General features: G+C 41.2%; 1 protein-coding gene across 1 annotated transcript in view; it reads right to left on the bottom strand.

Annotated features, from left to right (window-relative positions):
- Positions 1-563: 563 nt before the first annotated feature.
- ADAMTS17 (ADAM metallopeptidase with thrombospondin type 1 motif 17) overlaps positions 564-21,686 on the bottom strand; it is a 192,240-nt gene continuing 171,117 nt past the window's right edge. Inside the window, exons 22-23 of the mRNA XM_056347461.1 lie at positions 7,602-7,779; positions 564-4,403 (exon numbers count right to left, since the gene is read on the bottom strand). Coding sequence (XP_056203436.1) covers positions 4,252-4,403; positions 7,602-7,779 — 330 coding nt within the window. The 3' untranslated portion in view covers positions 564-4,251. The remainder of the gene's footprint in view (positions 4,404-7,601; positions 7,780-21,686) is intronic.

Below are 21,686 nucleotides of genomic sequence, written 5' to 3' on the forward strand. Positions count from 1 at the left end.
ATTATCAGGTTGCGTCTGTGGAGCAGCTACCATTAAACATTCAGCAAGCTGCCACTTCATCTCCACTCCAACATACATTGAAAGCAACCTTTCTCAAAAGCACTTGCAAAATGTCCCTCCCCCATGCATAAGCTGTAGCTTCCCCGCAGCCTGCTCAGGCATACACAGCGATACCCCAAACGGAGCCTGGCTCTCTTTTTCCAGACAGGCGTTTTCTACTGTTGTGTCACTGACCACAGACCTTGCAAGGCATTAATCAGGTATTAACATTCCCTGTGCTTTATTTTGCAACCTGACTGGGTCAAGACCCATTGTTTCTTGATTTGTTAGCACACTGAGAACTCTGAGATGCCAGAATTTTACTGACAAATGACCTTTTACACCTACCACAGCTATTAAAAAGTTGGCTTAGACTAAACCGAATCGCAGTCTCAGTCCAGTATTAGACACGATGCATAATGTACTACTTACAGCTTCACTTCTTTCTCTTGATTTTCATGCTAGCTGTTTGGTTTCCTTTGTACTTCTTTCAAGTTCAGAACCCTTATTAAAGTTGTTAGGGAAAAAATAAATTTATTATTCAACATACTCAATTTTTTCAAAATGGAATGATCCTCTCTTCTTTTTTCTTTTTTTTTTTTTTTTTTTTTTTGGTTTTCATTTATAACTGGTTCCATTCAGTTTGACTGTTTTTATCTTTTCTATTTATAACCAGCACCAAAAAGAAAATTACCATGGATACAGTACATATGCAAATTAGCTAATGGAAAAATATATACATTTCACTCTGTAATGAAAAACTTAAATGATATTATTGCCATGGAGAATATATCCCTGTATTATAATAAAATATCAAGCAATAATCGACTGCTAAGATTCTTTTCCACCAACAAAAAATAGCACCATACATGAGATAGTGAGAATCTACACTCAATAACACAATTGTGCAACTAGAAATGTACAGTACTTTAGTAACAGTACAGAGTATTGTTTACAATATGGAAATACCACCACTGTAATCAAAAGAGCATCGATCTCTTATGAACAACTAAAAAAAGTATTGTCATAGATACACTGAAACAAACAGCTTTCTTTTTACCAGTATGTAGTAACTGAGGGCAGAGCATAGCTGTAAATTCATAGTAAAGCTCCTATAAAATGATACAAAACAGAAGTGCAGGAGTATTGAACAGAATTAAACTTTTTTATTATTATTTTTCTGGCTATTATAAAATGGGAAGGTTGTCACCATATGAAGTAAGAGAATGCAATAAAATGAAGCTGTGTTGTGCCATCAGTTTTTAATTAATGTTGGCTTCTGATTATAAAAAAAAAAGGTTGACGCACGCTAATCTGTGGGCTGTGAGAGCAAGTGAGGTGGTTTTTTCAGTGCTCAGACATTCGAAAGAATTCTTTGTAAATTCATGTTTCCTTAGGAAGGACTCAGAACTTGGACCCAAATGTCCTTTGAAGTCCAGGACCTAGCATACTGGGACAGGCCACAGGTCTAACTAGCCTAGTATCCTGTTCTGGACAGTGGCCAGCAGTGAATCATTAGGGGAAAAAACATAAGAATTAAAATCCTTCCTCTGCCATGTACCTTTCTAGGACCCCACCTTTTGCCTAGAGAGGGTGACAAATCAGCACCGAATGGAAAAATGACCCCTGCTATTTAAAAGCACCTTTGATTCTCATTAATAATAAATGCATACACTGTTCTTCCAAGATAACAGAGAAGCCCCATGACAAATCCTTCAGCAGCCCAACATGAGTGCCAAAAATGATCAGCAAGGGGGTGTTTATTGGGCCAGGTCACTTCATGGGCAAATGTTGCCCGTTAAAAGAAAAACGGCAAACTCCAAGCCAAGTGAAGGATGTAAGGGGCCCCATCTCAGCTCAGCTGCTGTGAGGTGGCTGTGGTGGCAGGGAGGCAGAAAAGGCAGTCACTGCCCGGCTGTACAGGCAGGGCTGTTACTGCAGACAAGGGAGAAAACTCCCGCTGGAATTGCTAATATAAATCAGGTCCTCTGGGCTCTGTCTGATCTCTTGGAACTTTCTCATTAGCAGTTCATCTACCTATTAATTTGCCTAAGTGAACATCACCGTGGTATTGCCTAAATCTTCTGTCACCCCTGCCAGCAACGTTTTCCATTGATGACTTGCTAAGTAGTTACAAAACCTCTGCCTTAGGGCTAGAGGGTGGGAATAACAGAAGGATGTCTGATTCTGACTATAGGATGCCTAAAGAACATCCAGTATAATGAAAAGCAAGTTGGAATCATTTCCCTGATAGAGAAAATCATCTGGGGAAAGCAGATCTGTTTGAGGCAGGCACTTGAGAAAAAAACTTGTGTGCAAATGTGCTTTTGTGCATACAGGCCAGCCCTTGTGTGCACACACGCTCATTTGCACTAATAAGCACAGATGAGAATGTAAAGCCCAGGTCTGTTGATGAACATCAGCTCCCTGTGCTTAAAAAACTTAGCCCTTAATAAAATGCTAATGAGTTATTCCAGTGAGGTCCTGGATATTGAAGGGGTTGCAATAAGGAAGAAAAAGTTGCTTTAAAGATTACTAAGAGTCTTTATTCCTCCTTGCATTGAAATAAAGAGACAACAGCAACAAAGACAACTTGAGGACAGGTGTGAGCTGCAATCCAGACTGGCCCAGGGACTCGGGGTAGTAGCTGGGCTTAGTTCTGCACTCATCTCTAAAGAATAAAACAGTGACACGCAGTTCTAGAGCGAGTACAAAGCTGCAATTCATCTAAACGGCTGTGTTCATGTCATGAAGAGTGGGCTGTAACTTAACCACTGCACAACTGCCTTTGGACCCTGGCAAGGGAAATGATACATGTTGGAGCAAGATATGGCAGGGAGACATTGGTCTATATGACTAACGGAGGGGACAAACTCTGCCCTGGGTAGAACTCCTGTTTCAAGTCTCACATCTCAGAGAGGAGTTTGGTTTAAAGTGCAGAGACATGGAAGAGAGTATCGTATATGCAGCACCTGCTAAGTGCTCCCGTAGCACCAATCTGATAGCACCAAACCTGATAGCACCACAAAAATAATACAGGAAGCATTAAAATACAGTGAGTAAAATCCTGACGCTTACTGAAGGCAATGGGAGTCCTAGCCTTACGGCTTCAACAAGCTCAAGATTACACTTTGGATGTCTTGTATCCCTGACTACTTTTGACTTTAAAGGCTACATCGTAACCTCAGATGTAGAGACAAGCCCAGATAGGAAACACCTGTTCTGCTCTCCGTCCTTCACACAACGGTTGTTCCAAATCCAGTTTCTGTACCAACCCTATCCAGTTTCACGGTCTTCTTAGAAAAAAACATTCAGTCTCATTATCTGATTGACTTCTAAAAAATGGGTAGAGATAAGGCCAAACAATCCCTCAGTGAGCTCTACTGGATGAAATGATTTCTGGCTTCTCCCATCTCATGTAAATGGTTCTTGATTAAAAATAACCATCTATGGCTGTTAATAGGCTTCATTAAGCTCAGCGAAAAATTAGTTTAATAAAATATAGTTTCATAAAAGAAACTATATTATTCTGAGGAAAAGAGAGAGGGGATTGTTTTTTAAAATTAGAAAGAAGAGCAGTCCCTATGACTGAATGCTGGCTATAATTGTACTGAGTTTTCTGCAGGAATTTCAGAGATGTCCATCCTCTGCTATCAGTTTTCACAAGCTTTTACAGCAAATCCTCTCTTTAAATTAAGCCTTTCATTTATGTGTGTCCCTCCAAGCCCACTCCACAGTGGGATGACTGTTGGGAATTGAAAACATCAGATGAAAGCTAAGATTAAAAGATTAAGTAATGTCTCTACCTTTGCTGAATTATTTTGCCAGAGGCCTTCCTCCATGGAGGTACTTATAACCTTAGTCAATGTGATCACTTTGCAACTCTTGTCCTTTTCTTTAATGGTAGCAAGCCATCCAGTGGCTGGTGATTTAATATATTAAAGTAAAAAGCATTAATGAAAAATGTAAGAATGTCAAAATACGATAAAATGATTGGCTCCTTGAGATGACTTTTTCTGTTTGTTTGTTTTTCTTTAAGGTGGATGAGTGGATTACTTTGGTATCCAGTCTGTAGAATTAGTTTCAAGTCTTATTAGGTATGCTTTGGAATCCACCACATTGTAGCAACTCATGAAGTTCCAGTACTCAGACCTATTAGTCCGTGATTTACATACAAATAGCTGTAACACTCTAAGAAGTAGCACAGGTTCATTAACTCTTCTGCTGCATCTTGTTTGCATAAAAGTCTCTGCAAGTCTGGCAACAGCGCTGATACCACCGCATGTCTTGGCACAGATTCTTCTCCCGGATCACCCTGCAGTACACTGTCCACTGGTCGCCTGTGCACTTGTACGTGAGAGCAGCTTTGGACAAGAAAAGAAAGGAGAAACTAGAAGATTAGCCGGAGAACAGCATTGCAGGTGTGATCAAAATCACTGCACATGAGGGAAGAAAGGGCTAATCCTCCTGTCAGTACTGGAGATCAGATGATGGATGGTCTTCCTACTAAAACACCAGGCTCTTGGAAGTGTTCACTGCAAGGGTGTAGCTGGACATGACTGGGGAGTGCAAGCCTCCTCACGTTGTACCTATTTTATCTCAGTGACAAATCGGCCTGGATGAACAAAACATCTAAAGCCTTGGCCTAGGTTTAAGCTTACGAACACTGCACAGCCATCAATGGGAAGCTGTGTGCTCCCAGGGAGAGTGCTTTGCTAAGGCATGCTTTCAGGAGCGGCCATCATCCTCTCAGTGGAAAACATTTTTACAGAGAGCAAAATCAAATCCACTTTGATGGATGTATAGGTAAAATAATAGGAAGTAAAAATAATACTTCTTAGTGTAATAAAACCAGTAAGACAGCTATTGGGAGGGGGGAACGGAAAGCAGAAACTCTCTCAGACTGACAAAAGGTTTGTGCAGGGGGGAAAGCTGCACGAAGACACTGTTGCTGAATCTGTTGGCAATGTCATTAAAGGACCACATGTGGTAACGAAATTGTGCACTTGATAAAAATGCACAGATACAGTGAGTGCTTTTTATGGTATGTGGTTTATAAATTGCATGTTGTATTCTTACAAATTCTGTGATAATTGGAAAATCTTCTAAATGAATATTGTGGTGCTCTGCAGTTGTGAGAAAATGGTCTAATTAAAGAACGTCAAAAGGTGTTGAGCCAACAGCATCTTGAGTCCCTTGTTCCTCGTCTCTGCTGGATGAAACAAGGAAAGGCTCTTATCCCACATTCAGCTGTGAGTCTCAGTGCCAAGCACCAGCAAACAATGGCAGCAAAACTGGTAGGAATGTTCATCACTAAAGCTTCATTCAGTTGGACAAGAAGCAAAAGTCTGACAGAACTTGATGAAATGAAGTTGCACTGTCCCATAAAAAAAAAGGAACATTAAGCCAATTTAAAAAAACCTTATTGTGAGAAAAAAATCTGAGTGGGAGTGACCATCCCAAGCAGGAGGGTAGAGCCGTTTCTGAGTCTGCCAGCAGTGGAGGGGCCTTCTGGGGGGCTTGGATCTGCAGCGCTCCCCACTAGCTATGGTTCCAACCAGGCACAGAAAATGTGATGTAACTGAATAAATTACACATCTTGCAAGAACATCTGAGAGAGACCTTAGGAATCTGAGATGGGAGACTTTCTATAACAGTGAGACACTGAGCTACAAACAAGGCTAGGACTCTAATATTCTAGAGGTCCAAAGTCCCTCATAGGTTGTGAAGTATGACAGGAAGCAGGCTGAGGAAGCAACACAGGTCAGGTGCCTGAGGGACAGAACGAGCCCCCTCTGAAGGACACTGGACACAGATGTAAAAGTCAGGTGAGGTGATCTCCACACTTAGATACTTCTGAAAATGTTACCCGGAATGAAAAACATTCCGGCGTGGGGACAAGGCAGTATGGGTTTTGTAGACTACTGGAATTTTTTTCTGTATAATTTTTTTTTGTGAGGTTTCCATTGCAAAAAGCGGAAAATTTTGTTTAAAGATAACGCAATGAGAATTGTTTATAAGCAGGAAGAGCAAAACACTCAATGATATATCTTTCTGCTAATATCAAACATCATTGTTTCTGCCTCTGGTGATTCCAAGCCTGGTTTAGAAACAAAAGCATCCCAAATTACTTGCAGATTACTTTCAGCAGGGACCTGAGCCTCCTCAGTTTTCTTCTAAACAAGTGAGCTTTTTATTGCTTTGTCCTAAAATGTGAATTAGGATGGATTTCTTGTCTCATCAGTGTATCAAGGGCTTACTTCTTAAATGAAATGTTTTCCTTTCACTATGCTCTTAGTGCTAAAATATCTGGGAAGTACTCTCATATGTTCTTAAACAAAAGAGGTTAAAGCTCCTCAGCATGACTGCATTTGCAAGACTAAAATTTCCCTTATTCTTTTAAACATCTGTTAAACTTTTGGGAAACAAATTTCAGTTCAGAAGCTTCAAGTCCAGCCCTAGTTTAAGTGTTATTTAATACGGGACAGTGCTATTAGACAATGGTTCTCTATTACTTAGCAGCTCTGCCTTTACATGTGTTTTGGAGGCTTCTTAGGCTACAAGACTAGCTCTGCTGAGAGGGTGGAGGCTGCTCTTTCTGGTAAGATCTTAGCAGCATTGTTTACAACCCAGCCTCTTGTACTGAAAAGTTATGGGAGGCACCGATGAGGCTGTGTCAGTGTAGCTGATGGCTTAGTTTAGCTTCATCTTACTGGTGATGATGTGTGAAATGTAAAGAAACCAGCTTGGGTTTTGGAGCTGTGGCTGAACACACAGGGCTGAAGTTTGGAAAAATGTATTTTTATCCTCTTATAACGCAAGCAAATATGATGTGGGAAATCATGGGTTCCCACGATTTTGTCTTAACAGGGGCATTCTTAGAGACATTTCTTAAATACAGTGTTAAGGTGTTTCAGAAAACAGATGGCTTATCCCCATATTCTCATCTCAGCCAGGTACACAGGGGATGTGGGGAGGGTGAGGAGGACAGTGACAGAAAATCAAAAGGTTCACAAAAAGAGGCTGGATGTTCTCTTGCCTTCCTGGGCAAATTATCTCACCAAACCACATTCTTGTGGCAACAAATGAAAAGAAAAAAAACAAGCAATGCTTTACTTGTCAAGGTCATGTACTTTTCTTGGGGCACGGATGAATAAATTATCATACTTTACACTCACCGCAGCAAAAGCAAGGTATGAAGGTGTTTGTGATGGAGAAAGATATGCCTGACAGCTCCCTCACTTCTGTGATCAGTCAATCAATCACCCACCATTTGTGTGCTCCTGTTGGTTTCTCAGGTCTGTCCACTGCTGAATGTTCCACCTTGGGCAAAGTCTGAGGCAGAGATCGATGGATAGAGAGCACCTATCCACACTAGACTTTTAGTCTAGATTTTGACTGGGGGGCCCTTTCCTAATTTCTGGCCCTGGGCAATCCTCTGAAGCTCCACTTTTATCACATTGGTACACTGGGACCCTGGGGGTACCCTGGGTGGACCCTGGACACCTGGGACCTTTGGTCCTTTGCAAGGTGGCATCTTCCCCCCAACACCCCTCACTCACCAAGTCTGGGCGAGGTAATTGTGTTGACATTTATCTTCTCGTTGCAGACCTCCTGGTGGCACTGCCTATAGGCCGCTGGCTTGGACAGGACAGGGCACTCATTGCCATGGCGCCCGGTGACTTTGTGCATACACTGGACCACACGCGACTGGAGGCCTTTCCCGCAGGTTGAGGAGCACTGGAGGAGAGAAGGCACTGAGACATAGTCCAAGCAGAGCAGCTTCCAAATCACATACACACAAACACCAGAAAAATGACTGCCAGAGCTGAAGTGTGCAGCAGACTGGCAGCTTACTATAGCGTTGGGGACTCAACAACAGGGTCACCGTGTTAACCAGGGACCCTTCATACAGCTGTTGCATTTGTCCATGATGCGCTCGCAGCTCCAGGGGGTACTGTAAGCAGAGGAACTGCCCTGGCACAGGGAAGGAAGCTGTTGTGTTTCTGTCTGGACTTGCTCTGAGTCCATCTCCACTGACTGTCCCTGTGGATGCCCATGAGGTTCAAGCAGACAAAGATGCAATTCCCTCCACTAGCCACCAAGAGGCAAAGCTGGAAAACACATATTGCTTAATTAAGGAGGAGCAGCTTCCACCTCCCTCTCCATGAGGGACCCTGTGGTACTGGTTTACAAGCCCTCTCCCAGACTTGGATGGTCTAACAAGGCTTCCTCCACAGACAAGATGACCACTGCCAGGCACTGATAGAAGATAAACCCAAGGATTACAGCAGAGGCAGGCAGCTCCTACTGCATGCCCAGACCTCTAGAGAAGCTCTGTTCCAGCATACAAGAGAACACATCAGGTATTCAAGTATTCATTCTCATTTATCCCTGCTAACTGTCTGGCACTTGTCTGTCCTCTTGGGAGCAATTGCAAATTGTACTCCACGAGTTTTGGCTCCTATTAGCCAGGAGGCCCAGCCTGTTTATATGCTGTCTTTGTTGTCATACAGTTGGAGTCCCTAGCTCTCCCTCCCTCTTCCTCTGGCCCAGTCACTTGTGATTTACAATGTCCTACTTGCACGCTGTTCAACTTTAATAAAGCAAACACAGTGAGCACAGTGAGGTGCACCAGCTGGAGTTAATAAAATAACCTTGTATTTAAAATAAAGAAACAATGGGTTGCAGGACTTTGGTAAGATTCCTATTTCTGCTAAAGCCACACACAAGCAACTGGTGGGGGAGAGGAGGAGGTGAGGGAAAACTCAGGAGGTATAATTAGGGTGATGTAAAAAAAAGATCATGTTCTTGTCCTTTGCTGTTTCTGAACAAAGTTAGGGCACTGGAGCTCTCTCCCTGAAAAACACTATCACCTCAGAGCGGTAATTCTTAAAACCAACATGTCAAACACTGGAGAGGCTCAAAAGATGGGCACCACTGAGGCTGGACTGATGTCTGGGTACGAAGGACGTGTGTGCAGTGTGGATGCTTCTAAGACTAGGACCCAGGGGCAAAAGAACACATGGATGCGCGTAGGCCTCCACCTTTCCCATCTGTGGGGGACAGTACCACAAAGCTGTGGTCATTTTGCTCTAGAAGTATCACAAGAAACCCCTGCTGCTTCTCAAAGACTGATACAAGAAGTGTAGCTTTGTTCTGGGTGGAGCACAGAGGGCTTTTCCTTCCTGTGTGGATCAGTGAAAGGCCTAAGAAAAAACAGCCTCAGATTAATAGGGCCATGTAAAATAGAGCTGATGGCGTCCTGTCCAACACCTAGTGCAGAAATACATTTACATGATGTGAACAATTTAGTTCTGGGCAGGAGGAGTTGTAGAATCAGTGAAGCCTGTTTTCAGAAATAACATAGATGCTTTATCTGATTTTCTTCTTTAGTCATGAGTGACTCAATAATTTTTATTAATGACTGTTCATTAAACAGGTTTCTAGTATTTGGTGTACTCACTGAATTTGTATTTGCTTTTTACTTAATTTCCCCCATATATCCCACCTGCTCTTTATTCCTGTTCTTTCTCCCAGTGCCTTTCTCTAGGACTGAATTTCTCCATTCGAAACAACCTCTGGCTCAGATCTGTTCTGGACTTTGCCATTAAGTCATCCTCATGTGCAGCTTAACCCCTGTGTCTCCAGCTATGCAACCCCCTCCAGGACCTGATTATTGTATTCTGAAGGCAGCAGTTGGGCTATATTAAAAGTTAACATGTATTTTGGAAAATAATAAAATAATAATTAAAAAAGGGTTTCTTCCTTTACATCTTTCTTATTTCAATTTAGGGTCAGCACACTCATTTACGACAGATTTTTTTTTCACTTAGATTTTCAGATGTTGAATTTACATCAGAATTCAGTCACTGTCTATTAATACCTTAATAATGGTTATGGTATTTAGGACTATGCTGAATGAGCCCTTCCCTTGCACGCCCTATAGTAAGCTATTCCAAAAACCAACTGTTAAATTCCCTGATTTAAGACCCATTTATAACGTGAGCTTCTGCAGTGAGATCTAGACATTTCATTACTCCTGGGTGACCCTCTCCTCCCCAGCACTGTGTGCCCTCAGTGACTTCTACCAGTCTGGAAGCCAGTCAGGCATAGCTATTACATTTGGATTTAAAGTTGACAATTTTTATCCCGATAAATGCAACTATTAGGCCCTTCCACTTCACTAGTCACATGCAACCTCTAATCCTCAGGATTTCAATGGCACTTTTAGTCTTCAGAGTGCTTTACTAATCTTAATCCTCACAAAACTCTTTGCAAAGGGAATGAATTGTACATCCATTTTACAAATAGAATAGCTGCTACCACAAAGGCATAAAATAACCTGTCTAGGGCATGGGTTCCCTTCACATGACTGTAATATAGTGAGTCTCAGACCTCTGACTCTGGCTTTTAGGCACTCCCTGTGCTTATGAGTGCTCTTAACAGAGGTGGGGAGGGGGAAAGAAAGAAGGAAAAAAAGAAAGAAAAAAGCATTTTTCTCATAAGGTGAGTAAGGTTTTCAGATACCAACGTACAAACACTCACCTACCTTTGTGTTCCTGTCTCTGCATTTGTTAACCAGCAAGGAGGGCAAGCAATGAAACTTTTTCCACAGACACTGCCAACTCCAATCCTTAGACAAATAACAGCAGAGTTTTTGCCCGAAGCAGTTTTATTCCTTCTCCTGGGAGACTGGGATCATCACCTATGCTATGCAATTAGTTTTTCACAGCCAGGAAGACAGATTTTAACATCTTTCTTGAACTCTTTTGGGCTTGGCAGCTAAAGGAAGGTTGGACATCTGGCTTATTTTAAGGCGAAATTTTCAACTCTGTACTTGGATAGTCTCTTTCCTAGGAATTTCAATAGGAAATAGGAATAGATACAAAATACATACAAAGGGGGAATTGTTACTTATGCTGCACTATGAAAAGAGGACATCATTAAAAGAGGCATAAAAATCACACTCCAACCGAACAGCAAATTCCCATAAATACCTTCTCTCCTACTCTGGACAGCTAAATGCATTGCTACAGTCCCTCTGTTCCCAAATATTTATGAAGCAAGTAAGCATATTCACAGAAAAATATTCAGGGCTAGATTCACTCTGTGCCCCTCTTGATACAGGATCCTCAGACTTGGATACAGGTTATGAGGAATTTGACTAAGGAAAGGTGCTGTGGCCTTCTGGCAAACAGAGAAACTTCCAGGCAGCCAACAGCTGCCCAGAAAGAGCATATTGCTTGTGGCAGAGTGTGGCCTGTGCTGCAGGGGCAAAAGCACCGTTACAGCCCAGCACCTGATCCAGCTCCCGTAGAGAGTTCCACTGTGCAGAGTGCAGGGAGGCTCCAGTGCTGCACAGCATAACGGCACTGATTGTAGTCAGAATGCTGTTGATGGACACTGGACTTTTTTGGCAAATACTGAGTTCTTACAGTGCTATTAAGAAACATACTCTGAAAATTGGAAAAGCCTTTATAAGCATTGATGTAACTCTCAAGAAACACACGTTTTGATGCCATGATGGAATAAAGCGATCTGTGCATGTGGAGGACTGGACTTGGAACCTGGTTCGAAGATGCATGGATCTCTGCCTGCACGTGAGCTGCTACGTAAGTACTGAGAGAAAACCCACAAGCAACTTGCCTACTCTTGGGAAGCTGGGGACTCGGACAAGTCGTTGAATAGAGACGCCATGTCAAACAAAGAAGTGTTTTTTCCCTTCCACCAGGCATTGCCAGTGATATCACTATCAGAAAAATGCATATGTAAAACTGCTGTAGGTTAACCATAATTCACTAAACTGACAATATAGCCATTGTAAATTGGAAATCCACCCACATGCAAAGATCAAAGGACTGTTCAGCACTGTAAAAAAGAGAGGGTTAATGAACAGTTACAAAAAGTGAACCTAATGAGAGCCCTTGTAACTCCCAGTTCAAACACTGCTTGAGAAGGCAAAAGGAATACAAAAATGCCTCCATTCACATTCTTTGGCAGTAACATGCAAGCCAGTGGGGATATCCAGAAGGAAATAAACTCACAAATTGTCAAGGCAGCAGCTGTATTCATCAGCTTAAAGAAGATTTACTCACTGAAAAACTCCAACCTTAAGACCAAGCTATGATTTTTCAACTGGAATGCTATTTCCACCTTAGGATACTGATATGAAAGCTTGAAATCACCAAAGATGCAGACAGATGTCTAATTGCTTTGAAAGAAAATGCCTCAGGAGAATATCGGGTATTAAAATAGAATGAATTTACAGTAAGTGCTGAGATCTGTCAGGGGCTTCATCAACTCCGGATCTACAAAAGATAGCCAGAGAAAGAGAGAGGAGTAAGAATGAATGAAGCCAGGACAGAGCTGCTGCTGGGCAGCTGGAGGAATGCATAAGAGAGACCAGTCCAAAGAATCCCTGTGTTGAGGTTTAAGGGGAACAGAAAAAGGTACAGATTTACCACTACAGAGGACAGGCGGTGATCTGTTCAGGACTGACCAGGATAATGCAACCTCAGCTGAGGGCTGCTGGCTAGGCAGGGGCACATTCACGCCACACGCCACCTTTAAAAATGTCCCTTTCCTAACCTCTAAGAGATGTTAGCCTTTTTTGTAAAAGACTTGCTTTTTCCAGCAGAAGGTCATAGCACCCCTTCAGCCAATCCTGAACACACTCCAATATCTAGAAGGCTGATCTGTTGGAGGGAAATATAGTTCAAGAAGACTGTCATAACTGAGCTGAAGGCAAGATGGTTTTACTCTTTACTCATCAGTTTGCAGTCGTCTGATGTTTAAAGATATTGGTTTGTCCCCAGTTTTCTGAAAGTTGCTGAAGCCAAGGATAACACTATGGCTAAAGCTCCAATATTCAGAGATAGAGTCATGCTTTACTGACTTCAGAGTTCAAGTATTTCAAGGCACTAGGATAGGGTAGAGTGTTTTTCCCCCCAGGGGTCTTGTTTCTTGCCTCTATGAAAGTCAGAAAGAAAGCAAGACAAGTTCCTATTAATAACATTCTAACACGGCATCCGAGATGAATGACAAATGTCCTGTAATTGCCCCGTTCCTGAGACCTTAATAGTATACATGTGTGTGCTCTCGAAGTCAGTGGTCCGCACACCTTAACATCAGGCTTTTTACAAGTATCGCTAACTTAAACTCTATAGTTCTAGCTGAAAAGCAGCATGCAATATGCTTTCATAGATACCAGGTCAACTTTCACCACAGCACCATGCTAAAGAAAGAAATTTTTGTCTTTTCACTGATAAGATCTAACTAGCCCAAAGCAAACTGTAAGCTATTTTTCAAGCTTCCTTGTTCTTTTCTTTCTTTCCTTCTTTCTTTCTCTTTCTTTCTTTCTTTTCTTTCTTTTTTCTTCTTTTTGAACCCCAGCTCTGTAAAAAGAACATATCTGGTCTTGCTTACAACAATCTTTCATTTGGAAACTTTTGTGAAATGACTGATTTGTTTAATTTAGCCAAGAAAAAATGCATACCCTTCTGACTCAGTATGGGAAGAAACAATAAATTACAGCAGAAAATGCTCATGGCTGATCTGACAGTATCTTCGAAGGAAAAGAGAGAAGCAATCTTTGCAAACTGCCTACAGCTGTGTTTTCAAACTGCATGACCCTAAGGAACAAGACCTGACCAGTACATCCAGCATGTCTCACTGCGTAACTAAGCTTGACCTGGCTATTCTGAAAAGTTCCATTGTATACAGAGAGGTCAGAGATTAAGAGCTGAATGCATGAATATTCTGGGTAGTGACAGTGCCTCTAAATACTTGTGCGGTGCAGCCCAGGTGAATGCTAATGAGGAAATGTAATTTAATTCATTATACCAACCAGGACGAATTTACTCCTCACAAGTTTTCAAACTGGATTTAAAGAACAGGATCAAGCCATTGATGTGAAACAATATGGTATTGCCTATAGGGTACCATATTCTAGCATGCCACCTATAGTGCGTGTTTAATGTTTTGATCTGTGACAAGTATAAAGTGGAAACACTCCATTGCTTATTCCACCTGAAAAAACTGCAAGGAAATTATGCTGAAAAACACCTTATGTAAAAGGTATAATCAAGCTAATCTTAAGTTAACTAGATAGTAATGGACAACTATATAACCATGGCATCACATAACTCAACTTGGGCTGACCTGCTTCTGCAGCAGTGGGTGCTGCTAATGCTGAGCAATGTTTTTATGGGCTATATGAGCTATAGTCCCACACTGACTCCTGTCACAGATGTTAGCCTGAAAGAATATCTTGGGAACTGAAGCTCCACTGAACACATATTTTAGTTTTTCATCAGTTAATGATCAGTGTTACTTAAATGCAATTTATTAAAAAAAAATAAAATAATTAAGGACTCCACTAGGATTATTTCAGCAAAAGGCTGCTCATCTCTGCCATCTCAGTCCTGCCAGAACATTCTCTAGACAGGAAGCTACTCAGCTTTGAAATGTATCATGCTGAATTAACGCTGCATTTCATCTCTTTGCACAGTCAAACAAAAGATCACCAGCAGGCTGATACTAATTGCTCTTTAAAGATGTTCTGGAAGTCTGGCATCTTAAAGCCTCAGTAGTCATTATAAATCTCAAAATACTGTTGGAAAGACTGCAAAATTATAGCAATCCCTGCCAGTGATACATATTGTGTGTCGTAAGGATTCAAGGGACAAAAGCCTCTTCAGATGAGTAGTATAAACTTTAAATGGTGAATTACCTACTGTTCATATTTTTAAAAATGTGGTGCTAGACATTGTAACATCTTAGAGTAACTCAGCGAAAATGAATAGCAATATTTGAACAGGCTTGTCTTTCATGCTTTCTTCTTTTTCACATTAAAAACAAGAAAGAGTATAATAGTTACGATGGAATTCCATTTCCAATCCACTGATCTTGGTGGGAGGCTTTAATTCTCCATCAAAAAAAAAATTGCACTTAATGATCTAGGCTTTTAAATAAAAAATATAAAAAAGGAAAAGTTATTCTTCCAATTAATAGGATCACTGGAGGCTATATTGGAACATGAGACAATAACATTGTGACAGAACATGCTCCACTTCAAACAAAACACTGATTAATATGGGCTTTTTGTAGCACATTCTCCTTTACTAAGGAACCATCTAAATAATTTGTATTATGGATGTTCCCAGAAACTCCAGCAGAGATGAGCTGTGCAAATGTTGTGCAAGCAAGGAGCAGTCATTGCCTCAAAGGCACGAACAGGACTTGGTTTCTGTAGCTGTTTCTGTAGCTTACATGGGAATGCGATGGCCAGCCAGCCCTGTAGTCGGCATCTCTTCACTTTCCATGCCTAGGTTTCCAACTACAGCTGCACTGACTGGTGCCAGCAATTAGCACAAGTATAGATAGTAAACCTTGTTTCACGGCCATTATACAATATTTACACCTCTGACCATAGCTAAAGACATTTCATAGATGTGGAGACACAGAATCAAAGAGCAAAAGGGGTGGGATTCATCCTACTGAACCAGTTCTGTTTAGGTTCTTTGCAGTCAGCAGAGAGATTACCTCTTCAAAAGGCAAGTCAGCAAAGGAGATAAAACTCCTACCTGGAACTGCCTGTCTTACAGTGACTGTAAATGGAGGCTAACCAACTACCCTAAACAAGGTAACTGACAGATGGCTAGGGGACTCAGTGAATTGAATTCACTTAAGTGATGGACCCATGATCAGACAAAAGTCTGCAGTTAATATGAGCTAAACTCATATGAACTTTCCTTTTTTTCCTAAAATGCATATTTCCAGTGGAGGCATGAAACATTTCTAAGTTTGTCCACAACAGAGCAATCAGTTCTACTTGGTGGTACACGGCAGTAGAAGGGCCTTAGGCTGGGCTTTAAGCAGCCCAAGGTGACAGATTTGTGAAATGGCAGCAGGAACGTGGAGATATCTCCCCGCCTGAAGCTTTTACTTCAGTGACCCAAGCCCTTTTCTCAGAACCCTTATTTTGGATTAAAGACGGTTCATTTCTCTTCTACCTAAATTTATGGAATAAAATAATAAAGGGAACAGAGGAAAGTCTAGCATGCCTTGCACTGACGGTGAAGACAACAAAAAACCCCAAAACAATAGCCTTGAGTTTTGTCATATGTAAAGTGCAAGCCACGTGCCAGAATTCTTAATTTTATGCTGAAATCCTTAACTCGTTGAAGTCATTGGGAGCTGGCCATTGATTTTGGTGGGTCAGTGACATGACCCATGGTATTAGAAACAAAACTGATTTCACTGCAGCAGAAGAGAGAAGTGGTTTCTGCTTTGTAAAACAAACACTAGCTTTCTCTCACATAGAGATCTTCTTTATTTTGTGCATTTCCTCAATGGAGGTTAAACTAAAGATGATGGGTGGGTTTAGCTCATCAAAACTCAGAAGGGTACCATTCTACTTCAGAAATGCAGAGCAACGGCTTTCCATATTCCTTTCTAAAGGCCTGCATGACATTTTTACTAGGATACTAGAAACAACTTTCCCAAATTGAGGAGTGTCCCTGGTATAACCACTTTTGGGCCATTTGTTCTCATCTTCTGTAGTAAGAGGTATTTTGAGATTACGCGTTGGCAAGAAAGGTTGTGGTTTGCACATCAGTGATCACACACCAGAGGAACGAACCATGAGGAGCCACAGCCAGCAGTACAACTAAGAGCAGTCCATATGGGCAGGAGTTAGGTTTAAGACATTCTGATGCTCTGGGTCCTAGTCATGCCTAAGACCAGAGAAGCAGAGGATTTAAATACTAAAGCTTGTTGGGTCCTCTCCTGTCATATCCAGCTCTATCACCTTCTGGAGAACAACTGATTTGCACCAGTGAGGCCTGTAGACACCCTTCCAACATCAGTTTCTAGCTATGGTGCTGAATGCGCACAAGCAGCCATAAATCATTAAGTTGTTTGCTGAGCCAAAGTAAGTGGCAGGAAAGGTTGTGCCAGCGGTGATGTGAAACTGCAGTTTTAAGCGATCATCCCTCCTGTGAAGTTTTCTCTCAATTCAACAAGAGAAGTTATTTTCTCCAAGGTAGAAGAAGCTGAACTTATTTATGACCTTTATGAAGAATTAACAAGTTGTCCATAGTTTATCATAAACAGATGGTGGGTCAAGCCATGAATTTGTAATGAATGTTAGAACAAAGGACCGTTTGCTTCTATATTTATAACACAGCTGTCCTTGATTTACTCTTCTTATCATGTAATGTGAATTAATCATTAAAAATGAGGCGTATAGAGGATTTTGTTCATGTTCCCAAACATTTGGAACTCAGAAAACATGCCTTCCTGGCACTGCAAGACTGTAGAGTGTTTTTTGGACACCACCCCCCTCCTTTCCCCAAAAAAACAAAACAACAACCCAAAATCAAAACCAACTCCAACATGTTTTATGGCGTACTGCAAGGCTAGAGGTTTTATCTCTTAGATATTTGGAAGCCTGCCAAAACAATTAATTTATAATTATAAAATCCTTGTTACCACCCATTGTGATGAATGACTGCCGATCTTCAGTATGAAACACCTTGATGTCTGGCACAAAACCGGTATTTTTCTCATAGGAAATTAGATTTTTTTCCTCCCTATTGTTAATATTCTCCTATAGCTAGCATTTCATAGGCTGAGCAAAATACTGTAAAAAAATTGGCAACTATTGATGTCCAGGGAAGGCAGACAGCTATAGGTAATTTTTCAGATGTGCTTTATCACTACTGACACTATTTGGCAACAAGAATATTGTTTAACATAACGCTTTGCCAAGCTGATCCTTTCCAGTTTCTGGAGTGTATAATCTTTCTGAATCCAGTGAAAGTTGTGCCAGGTGGTTATACAAGATGTAAAGTGGTAGAAAAAGATTTCTCCCCTACCTTCTCTCCTAGTTGAACCCCAGCTTGACATCATATATTTCTGTTTTCACCTGAGAGCATGCATCTGTGATGGTTCCTACACAAGACCCAAAGATCTTGTACAAGCCATCAGCTCAGATGCTGATCTGCATGGCATTGGCATAAGCTTACATTAACTTAAGTGGCTGAATTAATCTGGATTTACACTAATGTAAGAGAGACTGATATCTGACCCACTGTGCTGAGTGAGATCCTTGGCTTGCGGCCAGTGGGTTGTAGGGAAGAATGAAAGACAGTTACCCTGGCTTTACATTGGGTTATCTGAGACTAATATAGGCCTTGGTATTTACAGAGCACCTACTGTAACTGCAAAGAAAAAATATGGCAAACCCCATATATTACAAGGCTTCTATGTATCTTTCTTCTTCTAAAAATCTTTTTATTGGTCTATGTAATATAATAGGTTAATGAGCTAAATTGTTGCCTGAGGGACAGAAGTTGCATGTTTAAACTTCTATCCACAAAGCTGAAAATGCAGCCTTGTGAAAGTCAGCACTAACGATGGAGCAGCGTATCTTGCTTGCCATTCTACCTCCTTTGATATAATACCAGTTAAAAGGAGAACAGTAAAAAAAAAAAACCTGGGAACCCTGAAGCATTCTGTGCTATTGGCTCGAAATACAGTACTTCAGTCACAGGACAGAAATAGAGTATGTTGAGGCATATAAAATAGTGAAACAATTAAGTGAAACTGGAAATGAAGAAAAATCCATAAAAATCTTGTGGAGGATTGCTCCTGCTATATGATCTTGCTGTTTCAGTTATACCCTAGAAGAGTCTAGGAGCCAACTGGAGAAAAGGAACTCAAAAAATACAGCCTTGGCCTGTACATTTGCACCCAAGTGCTTTCCGTGCTACATTACTACTAGAGCAGAAGGGGTGAGAGCTGAGGGCACACGGGGAGCCTTGGGTAGCTAAAAAGCAGTCCCTAGTGCTGTTCACCTTCAAGCACAACTGACCTCTGTCACCACCATAGCCAGCCAATAAATGAAGCCTGCATCTCCCTGCAGCAGGCCAGCAGTGCACCCCCACATCATCTGGGACATGTTTTCAACTGCGTGAGTCAAGGCAGACTTCAGCGTGAAGTCCAAGTCCTGCAGCTGCTCCCTTCAAGTGCAGCCTAAAGCAGGCAGGTGGCACGGACTCAGGCTGTGCGCCCTGCTAAGCTTCCTGGACAGCCACATATGGAAAGACACGTTCAGTTCACGAGTTGCCTGCGTTCTTCACAGGAATGTAATCCTTGACATAAAGTTTGTCAGCAAAATACAATTCATCATGAAAGAACGAACTGCTGTCTTGCTAAAGCATCAAGAGGCACATTTTCAGCAGCCTAGGTGTCTGAGGCGAGTGTTGGGAAACTGAGCAACCTGTGTTTGTTCTTTTGACTAGCACAGCTACAACAAAAATGTAAAAATGCTTCCACCGCTAGAACATTTAACAGCTCAGATTTCAAACAAGGAGGAACTATCTCAAAGTAGAAAGCGTGTATGAGATGTTTGTTTCTTTAACTGAATGCAAACTGGATGTGGAATTTCCTTTTGGAAGAAACAATTGAATGGCTTGGATTCCCATTTGTATATTGCATCATATATAAAAAAGGATGATATAATGAATTGCAATTCTGAAGAATCTAGGCAAGAATAAAAAAATTAAAAAAATATTTGAGGTTAACACCTTCAATGGGTCTCTTACTGTGCAATCTATCTTTCTACTACGTTCAAAGACTCTCAGGTCAGGAACAGTTTAGTTACCTAACTCATAATACCAATGCTCCATTTGTGTTAAATGCTAAAAATAATTATATCCCTTTGAGATAAGGGGTTTAAAAGAGAAGTTGCAGTAGTGCAGGGAAGTTGCAAGTTTAATAGCACTGGTAATAGATGTTACACATGGTTACTAGTAACAGAAGAATACTCTGTCTTTAGAATTACAGGACTAAGAAATACTTTAGAATTACAGGACTAAGAAAGACATTTAAAACAACTTTGCAGACCTGGCCCTATGTGTTTGCAAAGCGAACTACATTTATCATTTCCTCATGCAACACTTGAAATACGCTGCAAATACACTAGGAATATACAAATATCACAGCCAAGACTGCTTGCTGGATCTGCTCAATTAGCTCCAAATGCTTTCCACAGCTATAATATGCAGTAAGGATCATCTGCTAATAAACCTGACAGAAAATGGAATAAAATTCCTCTTCTTCAGAACGTGGACAGGCATTGGCTGCAGAGCTGTTACTAAGGCCAGTGGATGAGGTGCAGGTTAAAGATCAGCATGGCCATGCCTCCAGCCCTCACCTCTTCTACACAGAAGTGGATCCAGGGTTTGAGAACATAAACCCACAACCTTCCTGGCATAGATTTGGAGATTTTACTGCTGCCCACTCTTGTGCTTTCTGAATGCAACAGGATCCAAGATCTTCTATAGCATAACCATACTCACTGCTGTCAGATGTGAGGCGAGTTAAACATATAGGGCTGGGAGTTCCTTAGGGAACTGACCTGTCTTCTCATGCACAGAGTCCACGTATTCTATAAATACTACTACTAATATAAAAATAACAGTCTGTCATTACCACCCAAGCAGATTGTTCTATTTACAAGTTTTATCTGGACTTGACTTTTTCAGTGAGGGTTTGCCTTTTTCTTGCATGACTTCCTAGTATCTTCAAAAGATTTTAGTTTGCGAAATTAAGGATTGGAGGCCAAGTCATCATGCAAGCTGTTTGCACATAAAGCATCAAAGCCCCTTATTTTAGTCTGTGATAATTACTACTGTTAGTTAAATCTTGCTTCCCTGATGATTCTTAACAATCAGTAACAAACTCACAATGCATTAATTGCAGAAAGTTGTTGCTTGTTCTGAGATCAATTTGTATTAATAGAAAAAGTTTCCATCTTAGTCAGCACAAAACTCTCTCAAAGCAATTTTTACAGCACTGGGAACAAATGTTTTACAATGGAATTTTGCGCTGGAAGTGTGAATTTTAGAGTTCACTATAATCTAACTGCTGCAGACTCTGTTTCTCCTTAAAGGAGGAAGTGTTTTAAGCCAGACACCACCAAAGAGGAGTCACTGATAGCTGTAAAGGCTCTCCCTCAAAGTCTAAGCCCTGCATTAAAGCTTCTGCATCCTCATGATGAAAATCCTTTGCTCAGGATTTGTGATGAATTGAATTCCATACCAAACATTTCAGCTATCTGAGTTGCTGGGACAATAAATTTTCTTCAGAGAACTGTATCTACCCATATCCTTTTCTAGCAATCCAGTGGTGCCTTCTGTTTACCCCTCTACTCAGAGAATAAGAATCTAATTGTGTGACCTAAGTGTCCAGTCAGAATTAACCAATATGTCTAGAATTTTAAACGCTCATTAGAAACCAAATCAAAGTCCAAGAACATCCTGCTGGACTCACATGGGGTGAAATTCCTGGGAAGCAGAGAGCTGGCACAAGCTCTCTGCAGACAGAAGCAGGCCACATACGCAGCACATAAGCTTTTGTGCCCTTTTACACAGGGAGGATTCTGATCCTGAGTTAAGAATTGCAAATAACAAGTGATTTTGCACTTATTCTGTCCTGCTCACATGCAGACACTAAATCCATCAACAACACTATTTACTGTGACCAATGTATGATTGCAGCCTTTCTAGCAGTGAGCCAACATCTTTATCAGATTGGAACCATTCATACAATACTGAACTTTCAATCCATGTAATCAG

Source organism: Falco biarmicus, chromosome 7 (assembly GCF_023638135.1).
Source record: "Falco biarmicus isolate bFalBia1 chromosome 7, bFalBia1.pri, whole genome shotgun sequence".
Classification (NCBI taxonomy): Eukaryota; Metazoa; Chordata; class Aves; order Falconiformes; family Falconidae; genus Falco; species Falco biarmicus.